This window comes from Haliaeetus leucocephalus, unplaced genomic scaffold (genome assembly GCF_000737465.1).
Source record: "Haliaeetus leucocephalus isolate CR32 unplaced genomic scaffold, Haliaeetus_leucocephalus-4.0 Scaffold165, whole genome shotgun sequence".
NCBI classification, from domain to species: Eukaryota; Metazoa; Chordata; class Aves; order Accipitriformes; family Accipitridae; genus Haliaeetus; species Haliaeetus leucocephalus.
Window position 1 is genome coordinate 172,633 of NW_010972601.1, and position 16,024 is coordinate 188,656.

The window sequence follows — 16,024 nt, forward strand, 5'->3', positions numbered from 1 at the left end:
ATGGATGCTATAGGGTCCATGACAGAAAGGTACCCGGTGAGGATGCGCGGACCTTTGCCGTGCAAAAGCACGAAGCAGCTGGGATGTCCCCAGGTGATTCACAGGCTGGAAGAGCAGGACGTGCTGGGAAAGCGAGCGCTCGCCAGCAGAATGTGGAATATGAGGATGGGCACAGGGGGACCTATATGTTACGGGGAGTGGAGATGCAATGGCCATAGGGCTGTCAGCTCCACGATGCTCCCAGCATACTGCTCTGCCCAGGGCTATGGCTGACCCATGGCCATCCTGAAGAGCATCCCAAAGGGCACTCACCAACTGGTCCCCTACACCCCGGCGGCGTTCGCTTCTCCACACCCGCTGCTTATATAAAAGATGGAAATCAGGTAAATAACTATCTGCTCTGCAGGCATTTGTTCTCACTTGCCACTATTATCATAATTAGAAAAATTAAAAGAGGTTTAAATTTAAAATTTAGCCGAAACAGGTGAGTTGACCCTGCAGCTGTCGGCACCAGACTGTGTTTTATTCACCACTTTGCTCCTCTCCAGCACACTCCAATTTCAATGCAAGCGTTTCTTTTAAAAGAAGGGATATAGGGTGAAAAAAAAAAATCCTCTCATTGGTATTTCACTTAGCTCTCTCAAAGGATTAAAGATCGCTGCTGCCTGGCCTGAAGTGCACAGCCTCGGTCAGGATTCAGCCCAGAAGATTTATGGCCTTTTGACTGGCTTAATTGCACAATATTCTGTATTAAATCAGAAGAAGGAGAAGGTAAAGCGCTTCCCCCGCACTTCGGCAGCCTGCAAGACTCTGCCTGTCCGCACCAGGCAGTCACCTCTGGCCCAAGCAAGCAGCATCCATGTGCAATGACAAAAAAAGGAGTAAACCCCACAAATTTATTTTAATGCAAGAAGAGCTGCCAGTTCTGGTCTCTTCTTGTTAGGTTCCTGTGTCAGCACATGGCTGGCAAAACCCAGCTCCTCTTTTCAGGGATTCCCAAAAAATCCACAAAAATCCAGGCGACTTCCCTGGCCAAGCAGCGTGAGCATCCCCAAACCAACAGGCTTGGGGAGTTTGGACCAAAACTGCCAGGTTGAAACCATCACAGCCAGAAAAGGAGGCACCAGGTCACCTTTCACGCATGAGAATAAACATAGCATCCATGCCCGGTGTCGTCATACATCCCCCCCCATGCAGCAAGGACAGCACCGACTGCTTTAGCATTTCAGGGTTCAAGGCAAACACACAGGTAAAGCCAGTGGATTATTTGAACCTGCCTGAACAGAAGAAATTTCTTCATTATACACCCAGAGTTGAACAAGCTCTATGCAATACTAGCTTGATATAAAAAAAAAAAAAAAAAAAATGAATATCTACCAGATGTTACATTTATCCTCCTCATTACTGTAAGAGGCAACAAACACCTCCTCCTCTGGCCAGTGGAAAAGCAGGTTCTTCATATCAAAGCCTCGACAGTTAAATATTTATCCAAGTGCCTGTCCCCGCTTCCCTGGATGGCTGAGTTTTAAGGTTCAAGTCTTACTGATCTATTATTCTCTTTTCGTAGCACAAAGCGTAACTTTTTATTACAGCTGCAAATTATAAAGCAGGGAAACTCTTTGAAGGGGCTCGAGCCAAACAGGTTTCTTTCCCCTCCTGGGACTCATGCACCAACGAGACGGTGCTGCAGGAGGGTAGCCGGAGTGACGCTCGGAGCAGAGGCAGGCGGCTGTGTGGAAGGAGCTCAAGGAGCTAATTGCCAGGATCCTGAAGCAGGTCCTGTTTCTCATTAAACCCCTTCTGTTTTCTTAATTTCCACCATTACGTTTCTTTGAGGGACACACAAGGGCGGTGGTGGATGAGCTGTGGCCAACCAACCATGGTGAGCTTGAGTGTCCTTTTGCTGGGGCCACTTCCACACCAGTTCAGCCCTGGCGTGTTCCTCGTTTGCACCCAGATGAGTGGGTTTCTCCATCCCCAGACAACACAACCTCAGCCAGACGGGCCAGATCCGGGCATTTTTTTTTCCCCCCACCAAATCACAGACTCATAGAATAGTTTGGGTTGGAAGGGACCTTTAAAGGTCACCTAGTCCAACCCCTCCTGCAGTGAGCAGGGACATCTTCAACTCGATCAGGTTGCTCAGAGCCCCGTCCAACCTGACCCTGAATGTTTCCAGGGATGGGGCATCGACCACCTCTCTGGGCAACCTGCTCCAGTGCTTTACCACCGTCATCATAACAAATTTCTTCCTTGTATCTAGTCTGAATCTCCCCTCTTTTAGTTTAAAACCATTATCCCTTGTCCTATCATAGCAGGCCCTACTAAAATGTCTGTCCCCATCTTTCTTCTAAGCCCCCTTTAAGTACTGGAGGCCGCAATAAGGCCTCCCCAGAGCCTTCTCTTCTCCAGGCTGAACAGCCCCAACTCTCTCAGCCTGTCCTCAAAGGAGAGGAATGAGTGGGCTGAAGACCACAGAGCTCTCCATCAGTATAAGATCCCATTTCCCAACCACCATCATCTCCACGCTTGCAAAACTCAACTAAGAAAAGGGACGTGATCAACTCAGGCTCTTGCTTACACCACTTGCATTAACATGAGAAGAGAAACGCCCGCATGGCCCGGGGACCCATGCACACACCCGGACCCATTTTGGGAGGCAATTCTCAAAAAATTACACCACTGGAGGGAAAAACATGGACTGCCCACAGCTGGAAAGCCCTGAGGTGGAGGTTCATTGCACTAACTACGGCTCTGCAAACCTTTCATCTCAGAAGAGACACAGGGCAATTTTTCTCTGTGATTTGCTTGCAGGCTGCCTCTAGATCTGAGGTTGCTGATGCACGGTGGGCTTGGGCAGTGCTTTAATTGAAAGAGAAAAGTCAGAGCAGTCTCATGGCTTTTTGGGAAGCCTGCTCTCCCTGCCTTCTTGGTTTTCATTTCATTATTGCCAAGGAAGCCACCAGAGCGCTTGGCCAACCCACCACCTGCTTGGGCGCTGGGCTGGCCACAGCAGCGGGTCAGCGGGGGCTTGCAGGATGGTGTTCAAATGCGCTCACCAACCTCTTAGACCACAAAGAAGAGGACAGAGTTGCTGCTTCGTGTCTTTCCTGCATAGCTACAGCTGGAAGAGAGAGCTGAAAAGAGCTCAAGCGTGTCTTCCTAGTTGTATCGTGACCAACAGCGGTCAATCCATCTCCTGGTCACCACCCTGGGACGTTGCCCACGGCACCTGCCCTTGCTGTATCTTCCCCTCTCCCACGAGGACAGCGTGGAGGCAGCACATCAGGCAACGGTGCCAGCAGCAGAAGAGCTCTGCCACCTCTCAACCCCCTGCCCCACGATGTTAAACCTTATCTAAATTCATATTCATGCTCTCCGCTTTCAAAGTGGCGAAAGGAGGCGCAACTTCTCATTAAAGGACACAGTGAAAAGTTTCTCCTCCAAGCATGTTAAAAGCTCCTGCTCCTCTTGATGGAATACCACAGCAGTAATTAACATTAATGACATACCTAAGGAGAACCGCAGCCCAGAGCAGTGGGATAATTGCAGCAGAGAGCCAGTTTGTTACGGAGGCTACCCATCACTGTCAAGACGCAGTGTGCAGACCATACTTTGCAAGAGCTGGAGACAATCCAGGACCTGTGCAAAACTCCACAGCCCTGACTCACCATCAAAGGCACTGAGATTAATCAGAAAGATTATTTGGAAACACAGAGAGAGATGCTGCTCATTTTGCTCTCCAAATTTCCTCACTTCAATGCTCTCCCCCTTGCAGAAGCACCAGGTAGGTCTCTACATTTTCGGACATCATACAGGATGAATAACACAATGCTAAAGGTGCTGCATATGGATTATTTGCACGTGTCGGTAGTGTCCTGCTGCATCCACCTGCTCTGCAAACATCCATCTCTTGCTCACCCCCCGACGCCAAGAGCCCACCTGCCTTTCCAAGCCTAGAAAATGTCAGACACACACCAGGCACAAGAGCTATCTCGATGCCGCTCTATCAAATCCAGCCCACGCAAAATATCAAATAATTGATCTACTCGGTAGAAGTGTTGATTAGAATTGATACAAGGGAAAACATCATTATCATAAAGGTCGCAGAGCAGCAGAATAAATGACCTATCACTCAGTAGCATTTAAGACCCGCTTAGATTATTAACTCTGAGGAACAGTCTAACCCACAGGCTGCTCGGTGTGGCGGGGCCGGTGAAGACCTCTGGTCCCAGGTTTCTGGAAGTCTATGACTCAGTCTTTCACCTCTCTGCCTGGATGCCCCAAGTAGGATCCTACACTAGACTTGGCCAAGTGCCACAGGAGATATCCTGTTCTCAGGGGTTTCTCTGTTACGTGGGATGGAGAAAAAGACCCACAACACAGAAAGCATCGAGTTAGAGTTGGTTCAGAGTTGGAAATAATACAAGGGAAAAGGAAAAGAAGTAAATGGATATGTGCTCTATCACCAGATCAGATGTGAACTTCACATCTGACTTCATCCATCCAGGATATCCTTGTCCTGATTTTGAAAACCAGCACCAAAAAACAACCTCAGTGTCACTGAGGCTAAAGGCAAGGAAGTCAACCATCGTAAGGCTTTGAATAAACAGGCTTTTCCACCGGAACATCTAACCCTATCTGCATCCATGCCTTGAATGCAATTGCAACAACACAGGATAAGGAAACCTTGTTGAAAACTTACCCAAAATAAAGCTGCCTTGAGCTGGAGGAGCCTCCTCCCAGCCCAAACCTGACCTAGGTACACCACAAAAACTGCATGTCCTCTCCAGCAGCTGCTTCACGTTAGCCCTCAGGAAAGTTCAGCATTTCCTCCAGGGCTCAGCTCTGTCAGGTCACGCTGCTTTAATAATCACTGTCGATATGCTCTGATCCTCCCTCCCCAGCTGCCGGCTGGAGGCTGTTCTTTGAAGGCCATGGAGTTCATGAATTTGGCCAGACACCAGCATGACAAAAGGAAACACAACTGGGAAGCGGGTGAGGTCTTGGGCTCACCTCCCCTTCACACGGGTCTGAGGATGAAGACTACCCAACCACCGCTTTGGGGCAGGATAGCCCAGGGCAGATCTTGCCTCCAGACAGCTCTTTTATACGCATCCTTCCAAGGGTTAACACACACTCTTGAGCTCACTCTTAACTAGCCTGACTTTTGTTCCCCAACTAATGTATTTTTAAGACCTTCAATTCAGAGTTTGGTTTTTTTCCTGACTTCTTGCTGATGAATAATCATTAACTATCCATGAAAGATTTAAATGGCCCGTGGAATTCATGAGGTATTAAATGGGCATTATATTATCAACCACTCTAAATGTTTTGTTTCCGTTTCAAGACCATTCATGAGATGTTTATGGATTGTGGATTTATAGAAGCCAGGGGATCTTTTTAGGAGTAATGTTCCGTACCCCAGAGTTACGGTCAACAGCTGGAGGCTCCGTGCAGGAAAATCTGAGGCTGTAAGCTCAAAAAACTTAACCCCTGCTTCAGAAGGTCTCAGCATACAAAAGCGATGGATTAAACCCTACAAATAAGCTCTGAAACACAAAACGCAAGCAAACTTACGAGCTGTCATCAAGAGTCAAGTCGTACATGGTGACCTTGCTCCAGAGAGGACCCAGTTGCTGCTGAAGCTCTCCTGGATATATGGTGTGGTTTACTTTTGTGCCTACACTGAGATGGAAAAATCCGTGGGGGCAGCCCCACAGCACCCCGACAGCTTCCCTCCATCGATACTGAGCCACAGCTCACAGGGAGAGAGCTTTTTCCTTTCGCCAAGGGCATCCCTGGCTCCCCAGAGCCCATTTTACCCCATCCCGAGATGGGGCATGCCAGGCGAGGAGATAAATCAGTCTGAAGGACACCAGCCTCCTTCCTTGGGAGGGTTTTGGATGGGTCCCACCAGAAAGCGGTCTGCAAAGAGGCAGTACAGTGGTAAATCTAGACCCAAAATCACCCCAGGAGATCCCACCCAGCACTTGGGGTCCCCAGCAGTGTTCCCAAACTATCAACTCTCCAGGTCTAGCACCTCCTTCCATGCTGGGACACGATCTGGGGAACAGAAAGCCACAATCCAAAGCAAACCAAGACCCCCCCCGGCACAGCTAAAACCAGAAGGGGGTGATCAGAGCAAGCTTGAAATTATTTTTCAGGGATGAGTTCCATTTCATGTTTGAGGTCAGGAGGAAACATCTCTCCTGCAGAGAGCACAGAAGACTTGGACACTGCAGAAGTTATGACACTAAAAAAAAAACAGCCCTACAACACATGTGCATTGCATGGACACGACCATAAAATAAAAATTAGCTGATAACAGCCTCAAAAAGCCACTTTTTCTCTGTGCCAGGCAAAGCATTAGCCACCGCAACCAGGCTAATAAACAGCTAAAACTTCAGCATGCCTCTGCTAGAGAAGAGGGGAAAAAAGAAGCAGCTGCCTCTTTAATGCACTAATTACTATCCCGAAACACTAATGGGATTAGCAAGCAGGATTTAGTGGTTGCCTCCTGAAAAACATTAAAAGCCATTAGAGAAAATTAACCTCCCCGGTTCTCCGAGCAGCTTTTGGGAGCCTGGGTCCTTCCACATCAACACGATGAACCCCCGGTAGGATGCTAGTACAACGGAGCCCTTTTAATATTGGCTCTCTTTTTCCTCTATTAATTCACTAACCATGAATTCAAGTTTTGCCCAGCACTGCTGGGCAGGGGAGCACCAGAGATGCTGGGCAAACTGGACGTGGTCAGGCAGGGACCAAAGGAAAGCAGAGAGCAATGAAAGAAGAGGGGACGTGACTGTGTTCACGCAAACCCTGTTTACGATTTCCTTCTCCACACCCTTCCCTGCTCTTTCCCCTTGCAGGAAAGTCGAGGCATCCCGTCCCCGGCTGGCTTGGGGAATCACCGGCCAAAGGGTTTGCTGCAGTAAGGTCCAAACACTCGTGTCCAAACCTTCGCCCCAGATCCGTGTCAGGGTGACCCGGGGTGTGGGATGACCACGGTGGGGATCAAACGGCTTGGGGGAACCAAAGGCAGGTTTTGCCCTCGGTGAGACCCGCTGCGTTAGCTGAGGATAGAGCTTGGATCAGATGCTGAAATGCAAATAAAAGTACAAGAGGAGACAGGCTGCTTGCTCAGGCTTTGCTCCTGCAAACGTGGTGATGCTCGCTGGGGACAGACCAAAGTAAATACGACTTTCTGGTGCCTGAGTACAAGGGGGAGTGTGGCCTTACAGGAGGCATCATCCAGCTGAAATAAATTAATTTCCAAAAGCTAAAAGCCTTTAGAGACCAAAAGCTCCCAGCCCAGGGGAGAAGGACGACCTCTCTCAGTTCGTGCAACGACCGCAGCCCCGCAGCTGCCGCAGCCTTGGGGACGCGACGGGGAAACAAGTGACACCGTCACGCTGTGGCCACCGATACATCTGCACCCGAAACCCCCTCCGGGCTCTCCCTGCCCAAAGAGGGGGACACCAGGGTCTGGAGCCAGGACCACCCAGCGGATTTTAACCCTTCACGTGTCCCAGCCAGAGCTGCCCGAGCATCACGGCTGCCTCCTGGGCCGGGCAGGAGGATCTGCTAGCAGCCAGGGTACCCTGGGCTTTCCCCTGCTCCCACCCCATCCCTCGGGGGACTCTGCCCAGGCTTCTGGCATGGCCTTTTTTTCCAAGAACCCCAAATTTGTGGACAAACAGGGCAGTTTGTCCTGGGGCTCCTGTTCTGGGAGGTTAGCAGGGACCAGGTGTGCTCCATCCCGGCGCATCCTCAGGGAGAGGACATGATGGCCCAAGGTGGCCACCGGTCCCCTCTGCCACCCCACACCGAGGCAGCAGAAGGGCTTTCTGAGCACGGCCGACAAAAGGGCCTGAAGGAGATGGAGAGGGAATGTGTTGGTGCTGGGGAGCCCTTTCCCTGCACAGCAGCAGCCTCTGCCGGCACCGGAGCCGCAGAGCAAGAGCGGAGAGAAGGAGCCGTGGCACGACCAGAGCCTGAAGGGCCTTCTGCAAACACCCTCAGGGCTGGAAAAGATGCTGGGGAGGTCTCAAGAATATAAAGTGTTATATCTGTAAGGCTTTATAGATCCTTAATAGCCACCTTTCAGCTGAAAGATGATTCTTCCTATCTTTCTCTTATGCGCATTTGCACCCACACACAGCTCTTTGGCCGGGTAGCACATCCTCGTGCTGCGGCTGCAAAATCCCACCATCCAACCCACCCGTGCCACGCTCCGGCATGCAGGGGCTTTGCTGAGCAGCAGCCCTGGAACCCCTCGGTGCTCCCCATCCACCCCACGCTCCCAAAATGAGGTCCCAGGGGAACCAAGTAGACACCATCCTAGCAGCATCTCTGCTGCCCGCTAGAGCTGCAAAGGGCTTTTCTACCTCGAAGCTCAAAAAAAAAAAAAGAAGGAAAAAAAAAAAAAGAAGACACCACACCCTAACATTTAGGGACCAAAGCACTTTTCCAAAGGAGCTGGGATGGGGTTCATCACCCCACCGTGCACCAGCACCCCGGGGCACCCACTTACTTGGGGGTGTGAGCCTCGTCCACGCGATGCCCCAGCTGGAACTCGTGGGACTTGCTCCGGTGCAGGGCGGTGAAGCCGGGGATGAGATGGATCAGTTTTCGCGACGAGGGCGGGGGCGTCCCGGGGGGCTTCAGTTTATTCCTCCGTCGTACCGGCGGCGTGCCCGGCGGCGTCATGGTGGTCACGATGTTGGGGGTACGCGGAGGGGTGTGAGCGGTGTGTCGCTGGCGCGGGGAGGGCGGCAAGGAACGGTGGCCGGACTCCACGGGTGGGCACAGCCCCGGGTGACCCTCCACGGTCAGTCGGTCCACGTGGGTGTACATGGGTCCGTGGGGCGAGCCCGCGTGGCAGTGATGCTGCCCGCACTTGGGTTGGACCTTGGGGCTCTGCGAGAGGTGCGTCCTGCCCCACTGCCCCGGCTCCGGCTGGCACCCGGGGCTGTTCTCCTTCCCCGGCTCCGTCGTGGGCCACTGGATGGTCCAATCCTGCTTGGAGAGGCTGCCGCCTGCGACAGAGCACACAGACACGGCCATGCGGCGTGGCAGAAGCCGCACGGTCCCCACCCCGGCACCGCAGCCCCTCGCCTCCAAAACGCCGGCAAGAAGCTTCCCCGCGCGATGCACGTGCGAAAGCCGAGCGAGCGCTTCGCAAGGATCAGAGAGGTGCTTTGCCCATGTGTTTCCCCGCCTGCTGAGCGCCCCCCGTGGGTGTTTGTCCCCCACCACCCCAAAACGTAGCATGAGCATGGGACACCCCTCACCCGGCCGTGGCTGATGCCCCCATCTCACCCCTGCAAATCCATCCCCCCACACCCTGCCACCCAGTTGTGCCATTTGCATAAAGGAGGGGGACTGTAATTAAGCAGGGCTCGTCTCCACTTCTAATTATTCGCCTCCACCGGCGCAGAGATGAGCAAAGGGCTGTCGGCAGCAACTTCAGAGCACCAAAGCGATGGACCCAATTGAAGATCCCTTCGCCGACTCCTTTTGATCGCCTCCGCTAAGAAAACTAACATAAAACCGTAATCTCTTTATTTTAAAAAGCTTCCTTCCCCATCCCCTTTTTGATTATTAATTGCCTGGCCTCTTCTCCCCCCAGCCTTTTCAAGGGGAACATTTTATTTCAAGCTCCAGAGGAAAAGTAAAGGAGGAAAAGGCTTTGGAAATGAAAGCTTTAGGACTGGACTGAAAACAAGCTCCTGGGGAAAAGGGGGATGAGGAATTGAGTTTGCCTGAATTGCTCTCCCAGAAAATAAAAATAAAAAAAATAAAAAATAAAGTAAGTCCTATCCAGCTGCTTTTAGAGTGGCTTCTCCAGCTGCTACAAAAAGCCCTTCAACCCAGCAAGAAGCTCATAAAAAAGTTAACGCCCTTCCTTATATTTTAATTACAGAAAAAAAAATCCTGCTGTAGGAAAGCCTCGCCTCTGCCTGGATAGAGCTGCCAGGACAGAGGTGCACCTCCAAAGCCACCACGGGCACCCACCTGAGCCCCCTCCTCGTCAAAACAGCCCAGCCCAAGCGGGGACACGGCAGGTGACAAGTTGGAACGTGTCACCCCCCCCCCGAAACTCCGCTCTGCGCAGGGTCGTGTCACCTCCAACAAGGTGACCCTGCCTGCGGGCACCTGCGCCCACATACCAGCAAACTGGGTGCTCAACCCAGTGCCACGTAACTGGGCTGTCTCCTCGTCCCCAAGGCCACCCCAGTTGGTGGCACCCGGCTCCACGCACAGCCCGGGGCTGGGGAAGGTGCAGCCGTGGCCGTGCACGGGAATAGGTGAGGGAGGACACAACGCCACGGATTAAATCCTCCGGCAAACCATCGACCCCTCCGGTTAATTAACCCGCACCCAGGGATTTGCAAATCGGCATGCACGTATGCAAATCAAGGTGCTTCCCCATTGGTTGCTTTGCACACATAGATTTACATAACTCAAAACTGCCCAGATGCTGCGGGCCCAGCAGCATCCCCATGCTCCCAGCCCCAGCAGTAATTAGCAGTGGTTAATGAAGAAAGAGAGCCAAGGCCGCTTCCCACCACCCCAAGCTCAGCTGTGGCATCGTGGCCACCACGTCCCCCCCCTCACTGCTGTCCCCTTCGATGCTCGGCTGTGTCATAGCACAACCGAGGCACTCGAGAGCAAAAATAACCCGGTATGGGACTGGTGGGTGCGTCAGGCCTAAAAATACCCCGGATAAGCTGGGGAAAATGTATTTTCAACACACGGTTGCTTACAGGCACGCTGCAGGTAGCGGGCACTCCGCTTGATGAGATACACTTAAACCAAGAACGCACTTGAAAGGAAAAAAATAACAAAAAAAAATCCCCAAGCTGTTCTTTCTGCAAAGCATGTTAAACACTTTCAGATTTTGCTCCCTCCCAGGGCTCCCCTGGGCATTACCGCTCTGCCAGAGCCGATTCCCAGCTGGAAAAGCAAGGGAAGAGCTGGCACAGAAGCAAACTCCCCTTGGCCCACTTTTCCCCAAGCTCTGCCTGCCTCGACGGCACTGCAAGCTGCCCGTTCACTCATAAAAGATGATTTGTTTTGTTTAGACAGGGAATATTAATTGCATATTGAAATGAGCATCAGCTACAGCCACCCTCCGACCCCCCGGGCCGCCTCTCCCCTCCCAGTTGCCACCAAACCCCGGCCACCAGCACAAAGGGAGAGGTGCTCCCCTTGGCCAAATTTGGCTTTATTAATTCCCTCAGTGCTGCCATTGCCTCCCCGCTTAGCCCAGCCTCCTTCACTCCACCGTACTTAATTAGGGAAGAAGCTGTTTCTGAACCACTCCATTAAAATCAACAGGAAAACAAACTCCTGGGAGAAGGCGGAGAGGAGTGCCCACCGTCGGGATGCAGCTCATAGATTGCAGAGAGATGACAAAATGTCATCAGAAAAGCTGTTTTCCCCCTGTTCCAAAAGACAAATAGCAAGTTTCGCTTTCATTTCCTAAAACAAAACACTGGGAATAATTTGCTACCCCTTAGGGAGTTGGGGGCAGCGGGTCCCATCCAAAGGAGGAGCCGTACCCAAAGCAGCCCTGCACCCCGACTGCTCCTCAGGCGATGCTGCAATCGCTCTTTCCTTCCCCAAAGACAGCATCCAGATGACCAAAGGGAGATGTGCATAAAACCGGAGCAAGACCTCAGCTTGCTTTACAGCCAGGGAAACCCCCACGGCTGCAGCCGCCTCTCCCAACACCAGCATCCCAGCAATCACACCCTCGCCATGGGGCGAAATAAACCCCGGCATCACCCAGTCCTTCAGCCCCATCACACACTGGGAGGATGGCTCTGCAGGCACGGGGACACCAGTCACCAGGAGGGATCGACTCCACAAACCTTTACACCATGGCCAGTGCAGCTTTCAAATTTGGCCCTAATGAGGATGCTCACTGCTGGGTTTTGTTTTGGGGTTTTGTTGTTGTTGTTGCTCATCACTCTGCCTGCCCCGCACTGTCTCCAAGCCACCCGCAGCCCTCCCAGGACCAGGCCGACTCATAAATATTCAGCTCCGGATCATTTTTTCCCTGTAGGACAGCTAATAACCTCCACGCATAACTCACTAGTCACACGCCATCAACTCCTCAATCCGCAGCGGCCCCGCTCAGCTCTTACTTAATATTAAATTAATCCCACTTCAAGTTCAAAACTGATGCCTTGGCTGCTAATAAAATACCGCTGCCAAGTGTAAGGTTTTGCAGCTGAGAAAAATCCAATACAGACTTGTTAACACAATAAAGCAGGGGTTTAATATAGGGTTGCCACTAGATTTGATAAATATAACATGCTTTTGGTTTTTAAGATGCTCTGGGGCTTTCCCTGCTGCTGGAGCTGCCCCCAGGATGTTCAGTTTGGGAAGGGGCTCCTTCCCCACCATCAAACCCCATTCTGGCAAAATTCATTGCCATTTAAGCGATGAAACAGCATCCTGCTTCCTCCCCGCCTCCTCCCCAGCCCCCACGCCCAGGCAGAATTGGCCTGGGAAATTAGATGTCTCTAATTAACGACTCAATAAATAAAGATTGATGGAAAAGGTTAATACTGTACCTCATTCCTGCTTTATTAATACTAATCTTGGCTTCTAGAAATCGACCACTACCGCACTTGCAAAGAAATTACATGATGTTTTAAAGAGGCAGCAACTTGTTCATTAATTATATTTTCGGACTAGGACCGTCTCTTGCTTTACAAGAAGATAAAATGCAGATAAAAAGCCACGGTAATTGTGGTGTGGTACTTCTGGGGTTCCTTCTGGAAGAGCTGCGATAACCCAACGGACCTGAGATCCCAGCACTGCATTCCAAGAGAGCATTGCTGCCATCCTGGGATGCTTTCCAGCCCCCCCCCCCCACCCAGCACCCAACTATTAAGCCCCCAGCCGGCTCCTCGGGGCCATCCAAACCTCCCAGGCACCCGGCTGGTGGGGTCCAGCCAAGCATAAGACAGCTCCCGGGGCTTGCAAGGGTCAAGGCAACACATCTAGCAGGTAATTTCGAGAAGCCTCGAAGGAGGGTTAGTGGTGCATCAGATGGAGCCCCAGGGGACAAGGGGACACCAAGGGGACATACGCTTGCCAGGTTCTGCGTGAGCCAGGACAGCTCTCGAAGCTGGTGTAGACCTTCCTGGCCCAAGCCTGCAGACAGGGCAAGGTTGGTGGCCAGTCACCAAGACATGGAGCCAGCCAGCAGCTCAGCATCTGCTGAAATGCGGCTGAGGGATGGATGGACAGATGGACAGACACGAGCAGACAGCATTGCCTTAGTGCACCCCAGATGGGAGAGCTACAGCCCCATCTCTGCTCGGTCCCAGCTGCCCCCAACAGCACAGGGGGACATCGCCAACGTACCAGAAACGCTCTTCTGCCAATTCCCTATCCCCACAGCCCACCAAAATGCACCGCCTGGACCACGGTGCACCTCGGACCCGGCCCTGAAGAGCCGGACGGGATGCTCTGCTCCCACCACCCAACGGCAGAGAGCATCGCACCCTGACCCGGCCAGAGGTACGACCGCTCTCATCTCCCCACCTGCAGAAGAGGGGCAGGGGCTGTGCTCCCCCTCTCCTGGGGCCAAAAAGCACAGGGACTGCTGAGACAGGGCCATTTGGCCAGGCAAACGCTCTGCCAGGCAGGGAAAAACCAGCGCAGAGACAGGGGACATGCAGCTGTGCCGAGTGGGATACAAGGAAACCAACTGCCAACCCACATGGAGGTTTCTGCACCCAAATCCTCTAGAAATTCAGATGGATTTGGTCTCCTCTGTTGCCAGGGAACTCCCGCATCCTTCAGGGGCTCTGCGGTGCTCCAAGCTGCCTGTCCCCAAGGCTCATGCCATCCATCAGACGATGTGCCCAGGGGTTTCTCCAGCACCGTGCGTGCACGGTGCCGGCACGGCAGGGATCCACACCGACCGGCAACGCCAGGGACCGTTGCACTGCAGAGCCCAAGTCTCCGGCCCCGGCAGAGCAGGAACGACCGCTGCAGCATCTCTGCAATGCCAGAGGGACAAAACAGCAGCCCTCGCCGCACAGCCCAGCCCGCAGCCCCCCCCCGGGAGCTGCGCGATGATGGATGGAGTTAAATGGAGCGCTGGGGAAGGCAAACACGCACGGCGCCTAGATAGCGGCGAACTCCCTCCTGCAGGGACCCAATGGGCCACCAAGCCACGTCCTGCTGGGAGGGCTGGCAGCCCCATCAGCTGCCCCATTAAAAAGCAAATCGAGCAGCTAGCATCCTACAGCCCCCCAGTACCCCCCGCCCCCATCTCTGCCAGCCAGAAACCACGGGAAGGGCAAAAGATGTTTTAGTATCTTCACTGCAGCTGCTGAGCCAAAGGTTCATGTATATTTTCCAAAGCACAGGTCACACCAGGGCATGGGGGAATTCCCTTGACTGAGCGAGCAGAGGGGCAGTGGGGGGGATGCAGGGATGGGCTGAGCCAGCACGGCGAGTAAAGCAATATTTGTTTGCAACGAGCTTTAAAAGTCAAAGGTGTTTAAACAAAGAGCAGGCTGAGAGCCTTCCCCAAACTCTGAGGAAGGCATCGATGCCCTTCCTCAAATAGCGGAGAGACTTAGTGAAAATGCCAAAGGGAAGGAGGGCAGGAGCACAGGTGGGAGCCGGATTTAGGGAGTTAAAGAGCGTGGGGACTCATGCTCTGCGGGAAATGTCAGGCTGGGTTCAGCCATCCCCACCTCACTGCTCCAACGCAGCGATGGAAGCAGTTGCTGCACCAGCCCGGTGACAGCGTGCGGTGGCAGGAGCCCTCTGCCACTGTCCGCCAGCACCGCCATGCCACGCAGTCCACGCCACGTGGGAAGCCCAGAGAAACCACAGTAACCACGGCAGGTAGATGTGGCCGAGACCCCTCCAGGACAGCGGGGTGGGACCCCCTTCCTGGGCTATATCATGCCAAGCAACAGTAATGCTGGGACACTGCCAGTCCCTGAAAGCCGCTTCTTGGTGAAGCCACATCACGCACCCTCCTCGCTGCCAGCCCTGTCCCCTCCTGTCCCCAGGGGCTGCTCTGAACCTGCAAAGCCCAGCCGAAAACCCAGCAGGGCTCACCCTTCATCCCCCCAATCCCCCCAGCCCCTGGGATGTAGCTACATTGGAGGAGACCCTCAAGAAGGGACGAGGGCCAGGCAGAGGGGTCTGGGGTCCCCAAACCCCAGGGTCTGGCAGGACAGGGGTCCTCCTACAGAAAGGTCCTGCCAGGCCAAGAGTCCCAGCAGGGACCACAGCTAAACCAGCCCACTACCATCACCCCAGTCTAGGGCCAGGAAGGGAGCCCTTGAGAAGGGGACGGCAGTAGGGGGAGGATTTAGACTATGAAATGGGGTCTTAGCATCCCTCCCCCAGCTGCTCCAAAAGGAGACATCCCCCCAACCTTGCTGCTGCCCACAGGCACCCCGCAGGCAGCACTCCCCAGCACTGATTCAGTGGTGCCATCCACAGGGAAGAGCCATGCCAGTCCCTATCACACATGGGGAGGTGATGGTGAGCCTCTCCTTGGTGGGGAGGAGGGAATACTTGTAGAGAAGACCCCCCCCCAATTCACCACCAGGCCAGACGCTGTCGACAGCAGCCCTGGAAAAGCAGCTTTCGGTCCCAAGACGGCATCGTCCAGCAAGGCTCGGCTGGCTTGGGAGGAGATCCCAGGAGTGCCGGATCCTGCTCAACCACCCACTGCATCGCTCGCCCCTTCCCCAAGGAAACCCAACCGTGGCTGCAGCCCCCAGCCCTGTTCGCAAGTCTGCCAGCCCAGAGAAAGCCAGAACAGCTCTGGCTTCGTGCAGCCGCCTCTGCAGCACGGAGCTCTGCTGCCACCGCCCGGGGACCCGCCAGCTCAGCACCCCCATCCCAGCACCCACATCCCCAGGGGCCCTGCCGTGGGGAGGCACCCACACAGACCCTCCCAATCCCCCCACCCCAGGGGAAAGGGGAAGCAAGGCTTGTGCATGCCTTGGGAAGGGGCTTC

General features: G+C 53.6%; 1 protein-coding gene across 1 annotated transcript in view; it reads right to left on the bottom strand.

The window, feature by feature from the left end:
- Window positions 1–16,024, bottom strand: part of KSR2 (kinase suppressor of ras 2) — a 77,514-nt gene that overhangs the window by 57,054 nt on the left and 4,436 nt on the right. The window contains exon 4 of the mRNA XM_010563369.1: window positions 8,540–9,044. Coding sequence (XP_010561671.1) covers window positions 8,540–9,044 — 505 coding nt within the window. The remainder of the gene's footprint in view (window positions 1–8,539; window positions 9,045–16,024) is intronic.